This window comes from Gavialis gangeticus, unplaced genomic scaffold (genome assembly GCF_001723915.1).
Source record: "Gavialis gangeticus isolate Ggan-Ray unplaced genomic scaffold, GavGan_comp1, whole genome shotgun sequence".
NCBI lineage: Eukaryota > Metazoa > Chordata > Crocodylia > Gavialidae > Gavialis > Gavialis gangeticus.
In genome coordinates, this window is record NW_017728980.1 from 4,764,185 (window position 1) to 4,780,708 (window position 16,524).

General features: G+C 43.6%; 1 protein-coding gene across 4 annotated transcripts in view; it reads right to left on the bottom strand.

The window, feature by feature from the left end:
* Window positions 1-16,524, bottom strand: part of ARHGAP32 (Rho GTPase activating protein 32) — a 597,177-nt gene that overhangs the window by 141,066 nt on the left and 439,587 nt on the right. For all 4 annotated transcript variants that reach the window (XM_019509213.1, XM_019509206.1, XM_019509198.1 and 1 more), the window contains one exon: window positions 2,132-2,269. In XM_019509213.1, coding sequence (XP_019364758.1) covers window positions 2,132-2,269 — 138 coding nt within the window. The remainder of the gene's footprint in view (window positions 1-2,131; window positions 2,270-16,524) is intronic.

A 16,524-nucleotide genomic window follows, 5' to 3' on the forward strand; every position in this document is an offset into this window, starting at 1 on the left:
TTTTTTTTTTTTTTTTTTTTAAAGAACCAGGAGCTGTGGTGTGCAGGGCAGCCATTGGGGGGGCTGGGGGAGTGGGCAGAGGATGGGGGCTGGCAGGGGTCCCCCCATGGTCCCCTTCCCCACCACCCCCTTCCCTGCCTCCTACTTACCAGCTCGGAGTTGGCTCCAGCGCCCTGCTGCAGCCACCAGGGACTGCCCAAATCATCAAAGCTCTCTCAATCTTTTCCAAAGATTGAGAGAGCTTTGAATCTATTTGGACCTTTTTATTGGTCCCCAATTCAATTTGGATTTGGAGATCTAGCCACCAAATCAGGCTGAACCTCCTCCAAATCAAATCAGCAGCTGAAGCTTTGCACAGCCGTAACAACGCTCCAAAATGCAGATCTCAAAAAACTTCTTACAATGAAGCCAAAGTCAATGCTCCATTAGGATCAACAGAACTGCAGTTTAGCTTGGTCCTGTATCATCTTCAAGATGAAAGTCCTTGATGTTGGAAGCTGAGCCCTCTGGGTATCTCCAAGACCATGTGGAGTTTTAGTGAAGTTGCTAGGGCTCTGGGGGAAAGGAGGCATCTAATTCACATGGACAGGTGCCCTCATGCCAAGACTAGATCCTGTGGCTGTTTCTCAGAGCAAACTCCACCTGACTCCAGTTTGAACCGTCAAAGGTATAGCTTTGATAGTTTGATATTTTAGAGAAAGGCACATAATGCAACACAACTCAAGTAGATTCCACAGTATTTTATGACAGTTCAGTTTGCAACAGGTGCAGTATAACCTACTCCCTCGCCCGCTCACTATCCCACAGCAACCCTTCAATGCTACGAGCTACTTCAAAAAATGCACAAATTCCACTGCTAGCAACGACTGTCAAAAATAGTGAGCGTCACAGGCCAGCAGAGCCAACGCTGCAGGACGAGACTGCCACAAAATTAACCTTGGAGCATGCTATCCTACCACTCTTTTAATTCCTCCATGCCCTTGTTAAATTTAGGAGATTAATATATTTTCAGTCACACATCTTGTAGGCAGGTGACCACTGACCTCCAGGCACAATGAGTCAGGATTTTTTGACACCCACGCTACTGCAGTGAGGGACATGTGTGCGACCACCAGACCCACTGGGAAGTGACCTGTGAAATGAAGCCACGGGTATTGTCCATCATGGTAATGCATGCTCCTCCCACAGACGCAGTGAGTTTTAACAGAGGATGCTTTGTTACGTTCTGTCTCTCGGTTCAAATAGCCTTCTGCAATTACACATTATGTTACTTTCCCCTTACAGTCTTCTGAAGTGATGCAGGAAAGATGCACCTGCTTTGTCCAAACAGATTATTTGGGATATAATAAAGCCTTCAAATTATAAATAAGCCAGGAAGTTTGAAATAAAGCAAGAGAAATGTTACTGCTTTCATAAGCAGACAAGCTGAAAGTATTCTTTTAACCATCCAGATTTCAGGTACAGGCAGTTCAACAAGTAATGAAAAATATCTTTACACACTGACACATAAGGACCTTGTCTTTTTAAATACATTTTCTGAAGCTGCTTTTAAGAACGTGTGAACAAACACTAGCTCTAACGCGCATTTAAATGTATAATTAAGCTCACTTGAACACAAATGCTTTATTTTTTCATTTCTTTTCTTCTCCTTTTTTCTTTACAAATTTTGGAACTATTTTAAGCATATACATTTTATGCTTACGCTTACAATTTCCTCTCCTTTAAATTACTCTAGTCCTTTAAACCACAGAGCATTCAGAGAGAGCTGTCATTGTTCAAGTCCAGTCAGCAAATATCCACGTCACTGAAAATGTTTCCAGTGATACAATAATATTTTGATCTAAGTAGCTGACAGTACAGCATGGATTTTCCTGTTTCTCTGATTTCTCAACAACCATTTTGTATTTAGCAGCGCTGCAGTTTCTACTGATTTGCTCAGCACTTTCCTTTGAGCCCTTCAAGTTAAGGGTAGGAGGAATATGCAGCTTCTATTACTCCTAATCAACTCCCCAAATCTAATTCAGAGTCCACAAAAACTCGGCTTTTTAATGCTGTGAAGAACCTTCTGAGCATTTGCAGGTAGTTCTGAGTCTGAGCACTACTTTAGCTGCTGACAGTGTTGGCATTTTACCTCTGGACTGTCCTTCAGGGCATCGGAGCGGGGTAGCTCTGAGAGCTGGGAGAAGCGCCGGTCATAAATACACAGGTGGAGATGTTTGTCGAGTACTCTGAAATCTTCATAACTCCGCTTTACAATCCAGCTTCTGCCCTGCAGAGGGAGAGAGAAAAGCACCACGTCTTCATATATTCACCACCAACTCAGACCACTCTGATGAGCAGTGTAAAATGACAATCCTACCAGAAGCAATTCATCCTTTGCTGCCAATCCTCCCTTACGAAACACTTGAGTGTAAATACTGAAAGCCCAGTTCTTATTTTTATTTTAAACTTTAGCTTGTAAACAGTTTAAAATGCAATGATTCAACCTCATCTCTGGCACTAGTCCCTCAGATTTAATAAACTTACATGGGGATTTGATCTGACCCACTAATTCTAAAAGATGACGCGGGTAAAAGCCCACTTGTTCTGCGAGGGTTTCGTACCTTGCTCACCCCCAGAGTACCTCTGCATCCATGTAAATTAAAATAAGTTGTTGAAAGCTGTAGAGCTTAGCCCTAGTGGCTTCAAATGGGACTTTACGTGGACACAAAGCACAACCAGCAGGTCTGGAGTCTGTATCATTGGTAGCAGACATTCAAGAGGAAGGTCATCAGCGGAAGATATTCCACTGACATTCACTGAGGAACTGCTCCTGAGTATATCATTTTCCCAATTTAAAATATGGGCAAAATACATTTCATGCTGTTGCTGCCTTGGGAGACACAGAAGCAAAATCTTACCCTAGCAACAAAGTGCAATTTATTTTTGTGAAGCTTTTAATACACAGACACCATGTTCCAATTGCTTCCCAGCCTATTATAATCAATAAAAACTGTTGCGCTAATACAGCAGTTTACAGTTTCAAAACACTTTATGAACAGTAATTAATCCTTTCAGCTCCCCTCTGAGGGAGGCAAGATGATGATATCTCTGCTTCACAGAGAAGGAAACTGAAGCAGGGACTAAGGACCTCCACAAAACATCGCCATCTTCCCTTTCCAAGCCAAGATGCTTTTTCAGCCTGCCTTTCCTAACAAAGAGTGGCATGAGCATTTTTTTTTTTTAAATCCCACCAACACAGAGCACTCTACACCCAGCAGGGAGAAAATGAGACAATGAATCAAGCACGACATGTTAGTCATGTTGCTTAATATGCAACCGACAGGGGCTCCCATGCTGAGCGCCTGAACAGAACAGCACCACAGAGACGGGGAGTGAATTTGCTCCGTATCACATACAGCAACGTTAGTGCAGAGCCAGGGATCAAAATTCAAGAAATGACACGCAACGGCCAATACACACAACCGCGATACATGGTACGGTAGGCGAAGTGGAACACGAGAGCCAGTGGCAACCACAACACCAAAACTTGGCACCTTGGTGTGTTTTCAAATGTTCTAAGAGGCGCATTTGTAGGTCTGCTAGGGTCTGCTGTCCAAGCTCTGGCCGATGGGTCTAATATAGCCCATGATGGTCTGGACTCCACACTGTGGCTTCCTAACCCCTGGCACAAAGGTGCAGTTTGCAGGCACTGCTGGTCCCGTCACACAATGCTCTGCTAAGATCCAAGCAATTGCTTGTTCAGGCCAAGCCAATCTACAAAGCTGCCGGCCGAGATCTTCATGCCCAGCAGCTCTCTATTAAAAATTAAGCTGGCCGAAACAAAATGGAAAGTGGATAAAAATATGAACTACCTACCACATTTGTGCACAGTTCTCCACAGTTTCTTGCAGAAATAAATCACACTTTTTTCTATTTATGGTTGCGCTCTGCGTCAGGAGTGACATAAGAAGCTCTTATTTCCTCAAAGAGCCTGTTGATTATTAAGATATCTTTTTCACATTATTGTGCAAGCTTAGGATGATGCCCATTCTTCAATGTGGGAATTTGCTTAATTTTTCCAGCAACTTAATTTGCTATTTTTAGCTGCTAAATCCAAATGTTATTTACCAAAGAGGTGCCAGCTATCACTTTGGGGTCAGTTAATATACAAAGTTTCCACAGAAGCTGTAAATTCAGCTCTGTAATCTCCTCTACAGCACTATTTTCTAATTCATATACACATGCACATATATACACATACACATGCACATATATACACACATACATATACATACACACACACATATTTGTTTCACAGCTCTAGTCTGTGTGTACTGTACTTATAACTCCACTTTCATATCACTTTGGGGTCAGTTAATACACAAAGTTTCCACAGAAGTTGTAAATTCAGCTCTGTAATCTCCTCTACAGCACTAGCTATTTTCTAATTCATATACATACATACACATACATATACATATATATATACACAGACACACACACACATATTGGTTTCACAGCTCCAGTCTGTGTGTACTGTATTTATAACTCCACTTTCATACCACAAGGATCAATCAATATTTCACAAGCCTGGAAAGGTAAGTTCCACTACGCTTGATGCATTGAAGTTTTGTAGCTTTAATTCGTGTTTTCCTTTCTTTCGTCTGTCCACCTTTTCTTGCTTTATTTCTTTACAAGATAAAGACATTTGCAACTCACTCCATCTTATACAACTGAATTGTGGCCCTTCCTCTTTGGGCAAGTTCAACATGACCCTCAACTGAGCAGCAGTAGGGCCCCACCACACAGACGCACAGATCAAGAAACTGTTGCAGTCCTTTCTTTTGCGTTTGCCAGCTGCATATTAACAGGTCATTTCCATAGAGTCCTGTAGGCTACTTGTCCAAAGGTCAATACATTTCCACAGCATTTTTCAACCACTTATTATTACTGTGTCATGAATGACAATGCTTCCATGATATCTTTTGCTTAAATACCAGCTCGCTGTAGATATGCGGTGTCACTTAGTCGTAATTAAGACAATAAGACATAAATTTACAAGACAGGAATGGCTGGGGTCAGCAAACACTGCGGTTTTGAGCAGCGGAGCGTGTGGAATCAGGCTGTGGAACAGAATAGATGATATAATAGACCTTTGCTCATTGTTTAATGAAACAGTATCTAGGCTACTGGTAGCTACTAAGTCTATCAGATTCATGTATGGATAGTTTCTAGGCACACTGGGTTCACTGACTGCTAACTAACCTCAGTCAGAACAATAATAACCCTGGCAGTTATATACCGAATCGTCTTCCGGAATCGCTCTTCATGCACCGATGGCCAGAAGAAATGTTCCAGTATGCTGAATGCAAATATTTCCTTACATTCTCAGGCTCCGAGCCTGAAACAACGTACTTGTGCGTTTAATTTTCCATTCATGAGTATTTCTAAGGGAAAGCCTTTGCACAACTGGGACCTACATGGTTAAGTTTTATGGAAACCTAATGCAGTCACATTACTTTAGGATGCAATTTAATTTCAGGGGAAGGAAATCCTTGCAACGGGCTTTGCAAGAAATTGGACGTCATTTAGTGGAGATGTGTATAGTAATGAATCCAATCACACAGAATCATAGAAAAGCAGAGCCAGAAGGGACCTCAGGAGATCATCTAGTCCAGTCCCCTGCTCCAGGCATAATCAGCCCTGACTAAACCTTCCAGTAAAGTGTCTGTATAACCTAGTCTTGAAAATTTCTGAGAAAGGAGATTCCACAATCTCTCTAGGTAGCTTTTTCCAAGCCTTAACCACCCTCACAGTCAAAAGCCTCTTCCTAATCTCCAACCTACATTTCCTCTGCTGAAGTTTAAGACCACTGCTCCTAATTTGACCCCTATAGCCACAGAGATTAATCTAATCTCCATCCTCTCTATAACTACCCTTCAAGTATTTGAAGACTATTATCAAATTCTGTTCACGGTCTTCTCTTCTCCAGAATAAATAACCCACGTTCTTTCAGCCCTTCCTCCTAAGTCATGTTTCCCAGGCCTCTAACATGTTGGTCGCCAATGAACGGTCAGTACAAATCAACACCAGCTTCTTGGACGATCTTCCCAAGGTAAAAGCAGGTAGGTAAGTACCTGAATTAAGCTCTCAGCCAGACCTCTAGGGCTATACAGCCAAAATCAGGACAGCAGCTACCTTGTGAAAGAAACAGCAATTAAATGAAGATCCTACAGTTCACCATTACACTAACTGCAATGTCTTTTCTAATTCTAAAACACCAGAAGGTTTTGCAGAAGTAAATTGCTTTATTCAGAGATTTAATAAAACCACAGAAATGAGACAGAGAAAAACAATTAAATCAGCCTCATGGTTTCACCTTCATGTCTGCATTTTATAGAGAAGCTAAACATTACAGGTGCCTCAGGCAACTAATACATATTAACAAGTAAGAATGATTTCTTTTCATTATACATGGTCTCTTAAACTGCCCTTCCATGTCAATTCCTGTTCGCTTCCTAATTTCTACACTGCCAGTTTTATTTAATTATTTTTCCCCAGTCTGATTTATGGCTGGCCCTTATTCAGAAAAGATTCTCTGTTCAGAGCACTTAAATACACACTTAACTGCTATTCAGGTTAATGGGACATCATACACCTACATTTAGGCATGCACGTATGGCAGTGCTTCTCAATCTTTTTGGACTCAAGGCATGCCTCACTGGGCTCGAGGCATGCCTCGCTAGATTTGAGGCACCCCTCCGTAACTTTTGTGAATGGAGTTGTGCCCAGTTTCAAAAAATAATGTACATGTTACAATGCTTCATTCCTTGTAGAGAGGCTGGGCAGTGGATTGACCAGACAGAGACAATCTTGACCCTGCACTTACCTGCTTATTTCTTTACTTTTCTCCTCAAACCTCATGGCAGCCTTCATACAATCTGGCAGCACCCCTGGGTGCCACAGCACCCTGATTAAGAATCGCTGGCATAGGGGACATCTTGGATCAGGGCTTGTGTTTATGAATCCAGGGGCTTTTCATTTCCAAAGCATTATGCTCAGTAAAGAAAAGCAAACTAGCTAGAAATTTTCTAAAAAAAAAGTTTATTTTGACTGAAAACACAGTCCATAAAAGCCTAAATGTTTCAAATGACGTGCCAATTTTGACAAACCGAAACATTTAAATAACACAACAATGCCCCTCTTCTAAACATTTTAGAATGAAAAATGTTGAATTTTCATTTCAAAATGAGTTTAAAAGACAAAACGGTTGTATACACCGGTACATTAAATGATAAACAAGAAGGATGAAATCAAAACATCGTGTTTTGGTTGTACCCAGAGTACCGGTTTCAAAATTTTGTTTTGCAGGAAGTTTCAAAAATTTGCCTTCATTCCATTTCAGAGAGAAAAAAAACCATGCTGAAACCATATAACTTCCTAGGAATCGGATTTTTTTGTTTCAATTCCAACCTCTTCTTCAGCTGCTTTCTTCTTTACACATTGCTGCATAGGATTTAAAATACTCTTTGCTATAAAAGCAAGATGAGATTTCAGCTCAATGCAATGAGTTCACTGCTATGATTCCTTCCTGCTAGCTCAGTGACAAAAATGTCACGGTGAATACGATTAGAGATTACTGAACCAATCATTTAATTTCCACCGAGGCAGAGAGCTGAACCTTCGATTAGTGAAAACATCCTGCTGCATTCAATTTATAGAAAGCTACCACTGCCGGGCATCACGGGAAACAGATTCAGTGACGAAGCTTCACAAACACAGCTCCTCAAATCCATATTTTTAGCTCCCCCGATCAAATAGCATCAGAGAGCTGACAGACGGCTGTAGCCAGAAGGGGGTTATGCAGTCTCACGAACCATTCTCATTTGGTGATTTCCAATGCACGGCATCATTTCTCCCTCGCCACCTCCCCACACTAGATACACAGTGCTGCAGGGTGCCATGGAGCTGGCTTCATTAGTCATTAAATTAACTTGCTCTCTGCTGCACCTCTCAGTGATTACTGGACTGGGAACAAAAAAAGCCAAATTAGACGGAGTCTTTTTTCTCTCTCATCTTTATTTCATTTCACTCCCAGTCCAGGTTCAACCAGCACCTCCATTCCAGCACTTCTAAAACTGTTCGTAGCCTGTTGTCCCATGCAGGGGTTGTTTGCTTCCAAGAACAGCTCCCAATACCCTGACAAAAATTAAATACGGGGATATTTTTAGAGATGGCTTGATTTCTTTTTTTGCTTAGAGTCTGGCCAGAAGAGCCTCCCCTGTGGCAGTCTCAGCAGCTTCTGCTGGGTTGTAAGAGGAACTGAACCACCAAGAAAGTTCATGGGCAGCTCCACTGCTCATTTCTGTGAAACTTAATAAATAAGGCTGCCGCTCACAGAGGCCCAGATCCTGCTCCTTTTATGAAACGCTTAAGCTCGGCAGAAAAAATACAGCCTCCCGTCTCAAGATTTCATAGACATTCAGGCTGGAAGGGACCTCGGAAAATCACTGAGTCCAGCCCCCTGCCCCAGGGGCAGGAAGTCAGCTGGGGTCGCAGGATTCCAGCAAGATAAGCATTCAAATTTCTCTTGAAGGTGGGTGCTTGACCCACCTCCGATGGCAGGCTGTTCCAGACCTTGGGGGCTCGGACAGGAAAGAAATTCTTCCTTATGTCCAGCCTGAAACGGTCTTGCTGGAGTTAATAACCATTCGACCTAGTCATCCCTTGGGGCACTCTGGTGAACAATCGTTCCCCCAGATACTGGTGGTCACCCCTGATAAACTTATAGGTGGCCATCAGATCACCCCTGAGCCTGCGCTTTTCCAGGCTAAAGAGCCCCATGGCTCCCAGCCTGTCGTTGTACGGTCCGTTTTCCTGACCTCTGATCATGTGCGTGGCTCTTCTCTGGACTCTCTCAAGCTTCTCCACATCCTTTTTGCACTGTGGAGCCCAAAACTGGATGCAATACTCCAGCTGCGGCCTCACCAAGGCCGAGTACAGGGGGAGAAGGACGTCCCGGGATTTACTTGTGGAGCACCTACGGATGCAAGCCAGCGTTTTGGTCGCTTTACTAGCTGCAGCATCGCATTGCAGGCTCATGTTCATCTTGTGGTCAATCATGACCCCCAAGTCCTTTTCGTCCATAGTGCTAGCCAGCATACCACCGCCGAGCCTATACGCATGCTGCGGGTTTTTCTTCCCAAGGTGGAGAACCTTGCATTTTTCGGTGTTAAACACCATCAGGTTCTCATCTGCCCATTTCTTAAGCCTGTCCAGGTCAGCCTGGATCACCCTCCTGTCTTCAGGTGTGGATGCTTTGTCCCAGAGTTTGGTATCGTCGGCGAACTTGGCCAGTCCGCTTCTGACTCCAATGTCCACATAGTTGACGAAGATGTTGAAAAATATGGGTCCAAGGACAGAGCCTTGGGGGACCCCACTGGTCACAGGGCACCATGACGATTGACTTCCATCAACCACCACCCTCTGGGTCCAACCACGGAGCCAATTCCCCAGCCATATGCGAGAAAGACACTGCTGCAAGAGAAAGATCCTGCTTCATCCAGGGAGGCACATGGCTCTCCTTCTCTCAATGCACAGAAGCTATGACCAGGCAGCAAAAAAGGAAACGCCAGACACTGGGGTTTGAGGATTCTTGCTTCTCGGGCATTGCACTCAGAACCCTTATGCACCTTCATCATCTCAGGATCCTACGCTACCAGGGTAAAGAAGCACAACCACCCACCGACCTCTTGCTCGGTAATTTCATGGTTACAACATTTGCCCAGGCAGTGGGAAACACAAGGAACCGGCTACACTTAACTGAAGGGAGTCTGAACTCACATCTCCCACTTCCCAGTGATGTGCCCTAACTATCCAGCTGTGGGCCAGATGAGCTGAGGACTTCCTCCAACCTTCTTGCTGAAGCTGGGCCACCGAGCAGAAAAGAATACAAAATCCATGGCTCCAGGAGCCTGACAGAGCATGCAAGATAGAGCCTGATTCTGCAGCCCGGTTAGGCACCCTTGTCTGCTCCCAATGCTGTCTACACAATGTGTAGACAGGACGCTGTCCTGTCCTAAGGACTGAGCATGCTTCCTCTGTAATAGCTCCACGATTTATTTTATTTATTTATTTATTTTACATGATGGATGGGATTATTCCTTCCAGGTTCAAATGCTCAGTCATCCTGAATTGTTGACAAAAGTCATGTGGGTGCCCTATGCACCACATACCAATCCACGTGGCGATAGACAGGGAAACAAAGAGAAAGTAAATGGCACAAGTCAGATATCACTGATGCTATAGTAAAAACAGTGAGAAAAACATCACTGGGAAAATGCCAGACTAACTGGAGGCTTCAGCTCTGCTGTGGGGGTGACATTTACAGCTGTCTGGGTTTTAGGGTTTGTATGTTATTCCAACATGACCCTTCAGCCCTTTTTTGTAACAAATCACAGTGGAAAAGGGCTTAGAAATATAGTCAAAACAGAGAACAAATCAACTACTTAGGGTTTCCCCAGGAAGTATTTTTGTCTGGCATCAGAGGTGGCTTTATATAAAAGTTGAAGTCTATTTATCAAACATTCTTGGATTTCCCACCCCCTAGTATAGTCTAACAACTGCCTTAATATTAAGAAAATACTAAAACCAACATAACAGTGAAGGGAGTTTGGACTGAAGTCAAACAAGGCCAATTTACTACCGCATGAGAGCATCTTCACGGGGGTTTAAAGCATTCTGACTTCCATGCATTAAATTCACACCTTCAGTTAATATGGCTTAATACAGAGCATTAGCAGGCTCTAGAAAATGTCTCATGAATGCAACTGGAATATAACTTTTCAGCAGTGAAAAGCTGTGGGTGCAAAATACACAGAGGAAAGACTGGTTTTAAACAAGGGAAAAATGACAACAAGCCTCCAATTCAGGGCTTCACTTGAATTGCTTAAGATGGACATATGCGAGAAAGACACTGCTGCAAGAGAAAGATAAGAACAGGTACAGTTCAGACTATCGGATACAGAAGGCACATAAGAAAGCCCAGTGTGGCTGCCCAGTGCACACTGAGCGGCCTAATTCCACGGTAGAAATTAATGCTCTTATTAAAGTGCTAACACAGAATTGACATAGCAATGTTAATTACTTGCAAAAGGCAAAAATATATATTTTTAATAGTAACCACCCTAAGTTCTTGTCTCCTCTCTCTTCCACATCTCCACTTGCCCCTGCCCTACAAATCATACTTCTGCGCACTTCTTGATTGCGCCTTTTGGACAGGAAAAGAAAGAAGACGCGTTGAAAAGCTGTTTGGCAAAACTGGTCTCCCATAATTCGGACCCAGCTGAACGTAACCAACGTCTCTTAAGAAAAGCTGTTCTCCCGTGCGTTCCAGCCCAGTTAGGAAACCGAATAATATCCAGTTAACTAGGACAAACGAGCAGACTTTACGTTGCTAATCTGAAAAAGGGCAGAGCGCCTTTTGGCCAGTGGCCACCACTAAAGCCATAAGAAGTAACTGGCCACCAGAAAACTGTTTTGTCCAGTCTTTGCTGGAAATAATCACCTTTTGAAGCTGCAGTGGAACAAGACATTTTAGACTCATACAAATGGTGCACGGCATCTAAGGATACGATGATCCCCCACTTTTTTTTTTCCTCCTGAGCTAAGTTTGTTTCTGAACCACAGGCTGAAAAAAAGTGAGACCTAAAGCTCTTGGAATCTGAAACAAGATTTACATCTTTCAGTGCCTTAATGAAATTCCCTTCCCTCCTGACATCTTGTAATGTAAGCAATCTGACATCAATCATCTCCTTAGTAAAATTATATAGCAAGATCAATGGGTCAGAGAGCCATGGAGGAAGGGGGGACAGGATAAGGAAGGGTGAGAGAATGCTGTGCCTAGGGGCCTGCCTTTCTACGTGTCAGAAAATTAAAATCAGATCCCAGCTCGAGCAGGCATCACAGGAGAAACGACTCAAAGCCACCAAAAGTAACTGCTGAGTACTGGGAACTAAAACTCTACCAGTTTAAAGGTATCATAGCAGCAAATGAATGTACATCTATTTACAGGTGGTTATATACACTTTCTCTTTATGTATACTTAAAAGGAGTAAGCCACTGACCCCTCTCTGTGCTCCTGGATGCGTCAGACAGCAAGAGTAACTCCTTAACACTTTTCTTCCTGAGAGACTGAAGTGCTTTACGAATGAAAGTAGGTACTATTATCCCTATTTTCTGAATGGTTGCATTTGAAAGCAACTTGCCAGAGGTCACCAAGACAGGCAGTGGCAGAGTAGCAAATAAACCTCCATTTCATGATCCTCACTACTGTGTCTCATCTAGCAAACTGAATGCATTTTTTTGAAGGCTGATCAAAGCACCAAAGCAGTATTATTCAGTGATCATTCAGTAAAAGTAAACACCAGGGAGCAAATCTATGAAAGAGGTTACAGTTCCCAAGGCAAGAAACTTTGTTTAAAAAAAACCCAGTTGAGGTTGCTAAGCAACAACACTGCACTTACCTATCACATCATTTGCCAAACACATAAATTTAGAGGTGTGAAAATGATTAAAGACATGATATATTTGACACTGCTTCCATTACAGAAACACAACATAGTCCTGCAGAGTACAGATAAACGCAGGACTCATCACAATTATAATACCAGACCTTAAAACGTTTTGGCCAGGCATCAGTGTGACTAGTGTAGCAAAGACAAACACTAGTAGTGCTCTAAGGTGCAGCCTCCGTACAAACACCACGGTTCGTCCTCAGATTTGGTTTGCGGATCAATAAAAAATAAATTAGGCTGGAGTGAACACAATGTGCTAGAACCACATGATGCAGTGGGTGAACATCTGTCTCTACCTGCATTTAGCATGCGAGAACAAGCGGGCACCTGTTATTTTCATGCAACGAGTGGTGTCCTCCCTCGCTCTAAGCCTGCTCCTTCTAGCTGCCATTATCCTTGCGTTCTGTCTACGCACGGAGCCTCGATCCCCAAAGTGCTCTGCGATGTGCAGATTGCGTGGGTCCCTGGGCTACACAAATCTTCAGCGTTTCGCTTCTGTGGCACAGTATGGAGGACTGAAGGCCTAGGCTGCAGGATGCTCAACACTTTAGGGCACAGTCTGTGTCCTCTCCACGTTTCATCAAACACACTGTGCATCCTGAGTGTACAAGAGAACTAAGCACATTTGCTGAAGCATCTGTACCTATTTCTGAGAAGTGCTGCAGAGAACAGCTTATGGCCCTTTCTGGGCTATTTTAGAGGCCAGAAAGCACCACCAGTGAACAGCTTTCAAAGCTGAATATGACCAAAAGTCAAGGAAAAGATGCAGAAGATTAGAACACTAAATAAAAAGCACACAGCAGAAGAAATCCGGGACGGCTTGGAGAAGTTTTATAACTGAACCAACACTGTAGCCAAAGTGGAAAAATAGCTGCTTTTTTGGCAGTTGCACACACAGATTTTAAGAAAAAACAGATTGAACAGGGGCGCCAAGACCTACAAAATGGAATATTTAAGGTGGGTCATTTTTCTTTAACATGTGCCATCACCAATAGGGTTCCTTTGAAAGGTAAGCCACAAAAGCCTAAAAACAAACAAAGAAACAAAAAGCCTCACAGCCACAAATTAGCAAGAAAATGGATCAATTAAAAATATACGCGAGGAAATCACTTTCTTCTTCTCTGACCTATTAATAACTGAGCTCCTGCTGCTGTGTTTACTGCAAAAGCTGTGCCTTCCCCTTCCACTTAATAGACACACTCTACTGCCCAAGCACAGCTCGCAGTAGCTGGGAGGGTATCAACACTTGCAGAAAAAAGGGAGATGCAGGTTGGTTTTGTGTTCTGAGGGCATATTCCCCCTTTTTGAATGGAAGTCTGCCAAGTCTGTTACTGACTTGTGAGCTCAGTTAGTTACTGAATTTGGACAGTGTGCTAGAAGCTGCACACAAAACACAGGAAGATGCACCTCCTACCCCACCGAATCATCAGTCTATAGGGGAAGAATTGTGTAAATACAGATGGGTATGAGGTCAACAAGAGCTTTGCCACTAATTTCAACAGAAGGAACTACCAAGATTTAAGTGACTGCACAAACCATTTTTGGTGTGTGTGATTCAATGCATCGTACACAGCATAGCATAATAAAGCATTGCAGTAGGGCACTTTTATCTAGGACCAGGACCATACGGCAAAGGCTATTTATGTGCATGGAAATTCCCTTTGTAAAATCCTTCCTGAAATTCGTGCATAACTGTGCAGCGAAGGAAACAAGCTTATAGCTGAGCTATGGTAGGTGCCATAACATGGGCCAGCTGACTTTCTGCCAGTGAAAAGATTTCATAAAAAAAAATGTTTCTCCACGCCCACCCCTAAATATTCTCTGCGGAAGGCAGCTTTTTTTAATTGTTCCCTGGTGTTTACTGGCCCCATAATGTCAACAGTTAATAAAGATTCCTCTGGAAGATGCTTGAATTTTTGGGTCAGGACGATGAAAGACCTTTTCACAGCATCAAAGAAGTGCCAAGTGCTTGTGCCACGCAGCACCGTGAAAATCTAGAGTGCGTGCTGTGAGGGTACGTAGCACAGGAAGAGTCATGTATACCATTGGTAGTGCACCAGCTATTGTACAGCGATGTCTTGAGTCACTGGGAGCCCAGGGCTAATGTTGAACATGTCAAATCAGGTCATCAGCCTGCCCAGCAGCAACCAGAGTTGCCCAGTGTTGTGAAGCAGATAGCAACCACCATGAAATTTGGCATATTTGCTCTGCATATGCTGTACTCCAAAACAGATGTCATATAGCACAGCACGGAGTGGGACACATGACAGTAAGCTGAAAGGTAACTGGAAACCTGTTTCCCAAAGTATAAATATTGACATTTCCCTCAGAGAAAACTGGTTACAGTGTTAAGGGTTCTTGCTGACCTGGTAGAAAGTAGTATGCGCTGCCAAGATCACCGTGTCCTCTCTGCAAAGCCGAAATGGTCATCTATCAGCACAAGCCACAGGGTAGGGAACCCTTCCTGATTTTCATGGCGCACAAGTCCTATCTCTGAGGGCATCAACCTCTAAATGAAGCCTAGAAGTTATTGATCCCCAACCCACTTTGGAGCCAACACGTCTTTACGTCAGCTGCAACTTGCTTCAAATGTCAACAGTTCAAAAGAAATCTCTTGAAAAGCCAGAAGGCAAGCATTTAGTGACTATGTTGCACACAATCCACCATGATACATGCTCAGAGTAACATTTCAGTCTGCATGGAGGCCCGAATGGGGCCAAGAGCTATAGCAGGCATCAAAAATGCAACACCTTCTATTGAAAGTTTCAGATTTGGTGCTTTCTCCTTAAAGCCCCAGCTCCCGGGTTAGGGACAGACAAACCAGTTTAAGTGATCAGAAATTGAGTTAAACCTGTAACAGAGCAGATGTTCATTCAGTGCTCATAAACCAACTTGAAAATGGCTGAAACTGGTTTGAGATGAAACTAGTTGAATCTGGTATCAGACTTAACTGATTTGGGTCAAATCGGTTTATACAATATCTGTCCCAGACGTCTTGCTGGTTTAAGTTACACCAGAGTCCCCCAGCATCCTGGCATGCTCTCTGGGCTGGGTGGGGCTCTCTGTTCCCTGCTCTCTCTGCTTCCTGGCTGCAGCTCGGCAGACTGCAGGCATCTGCCTCGCTTCCCCCTGGTCCCCACACTTCCCTCCCCATCCTCTCTGCCTTACACAGACACGTCTCAGCATTAGCTAACAGACCACATGCTGGCTATGATCCGTTCTGTGGCAGACGGGACAAAGGCAAAATCAACAGGTAGCTGGTAATGTTCCTGTGTTGTTTTCTTAATAAAGTGAGTTAAAGCATTGAGTTAAGGGTAAGAAACACCATGTTATCAATTCCCAGCTGGGCTGGTCAAAAAAGGGGGGGGCGGGGGGGACACCTCTCCCTAATCAAAGCATCTTGCCGGGTCTTGGCCATGCCCCCCTCAGCTCAGCACTGTGGAAGGGAAGGAAGGGCTGCTCTGGCACCCCCCAGCTTCTAACGTGAGCCACTGTAGGCACGTGGCCACATTTCTGGGCTGTCTGTTCAGTTACAAACTGATTCAGCCTAGCCAGGTTAGACTAACCTGCAAAGATTGAATCGATTCAGGCTCAGGCTTTTTGAATGTCTGTCCCTAGCCCAGGAGTCTTGTGATGACATGAAAAAAAACTTGGTTTTCATTTAGAGAAATAAATGTAAGCTCCCACTGGTCCTGATAATAGAGAAAAGGATGAAAACAGGCATTGTAAAGGCTTAAAACACTAAAAGCATGGGGGGGGCTCTAATTTATACAGAGGGGTTTTTAAATCTGATTGGGCATTTTATACATGTGCTCCAGGAGTGTGTGTGTTGTGAATGAGGTGAAGTTTTAGGAATGTGGAAGATGGACCAACCCGTGACCAAAAGACAGACTGGAATGTGAAAAACAACACCTAACTGGTAACAGAATCCGAGATGAACATATGCAAAAAGGTGAATGGTAATTGC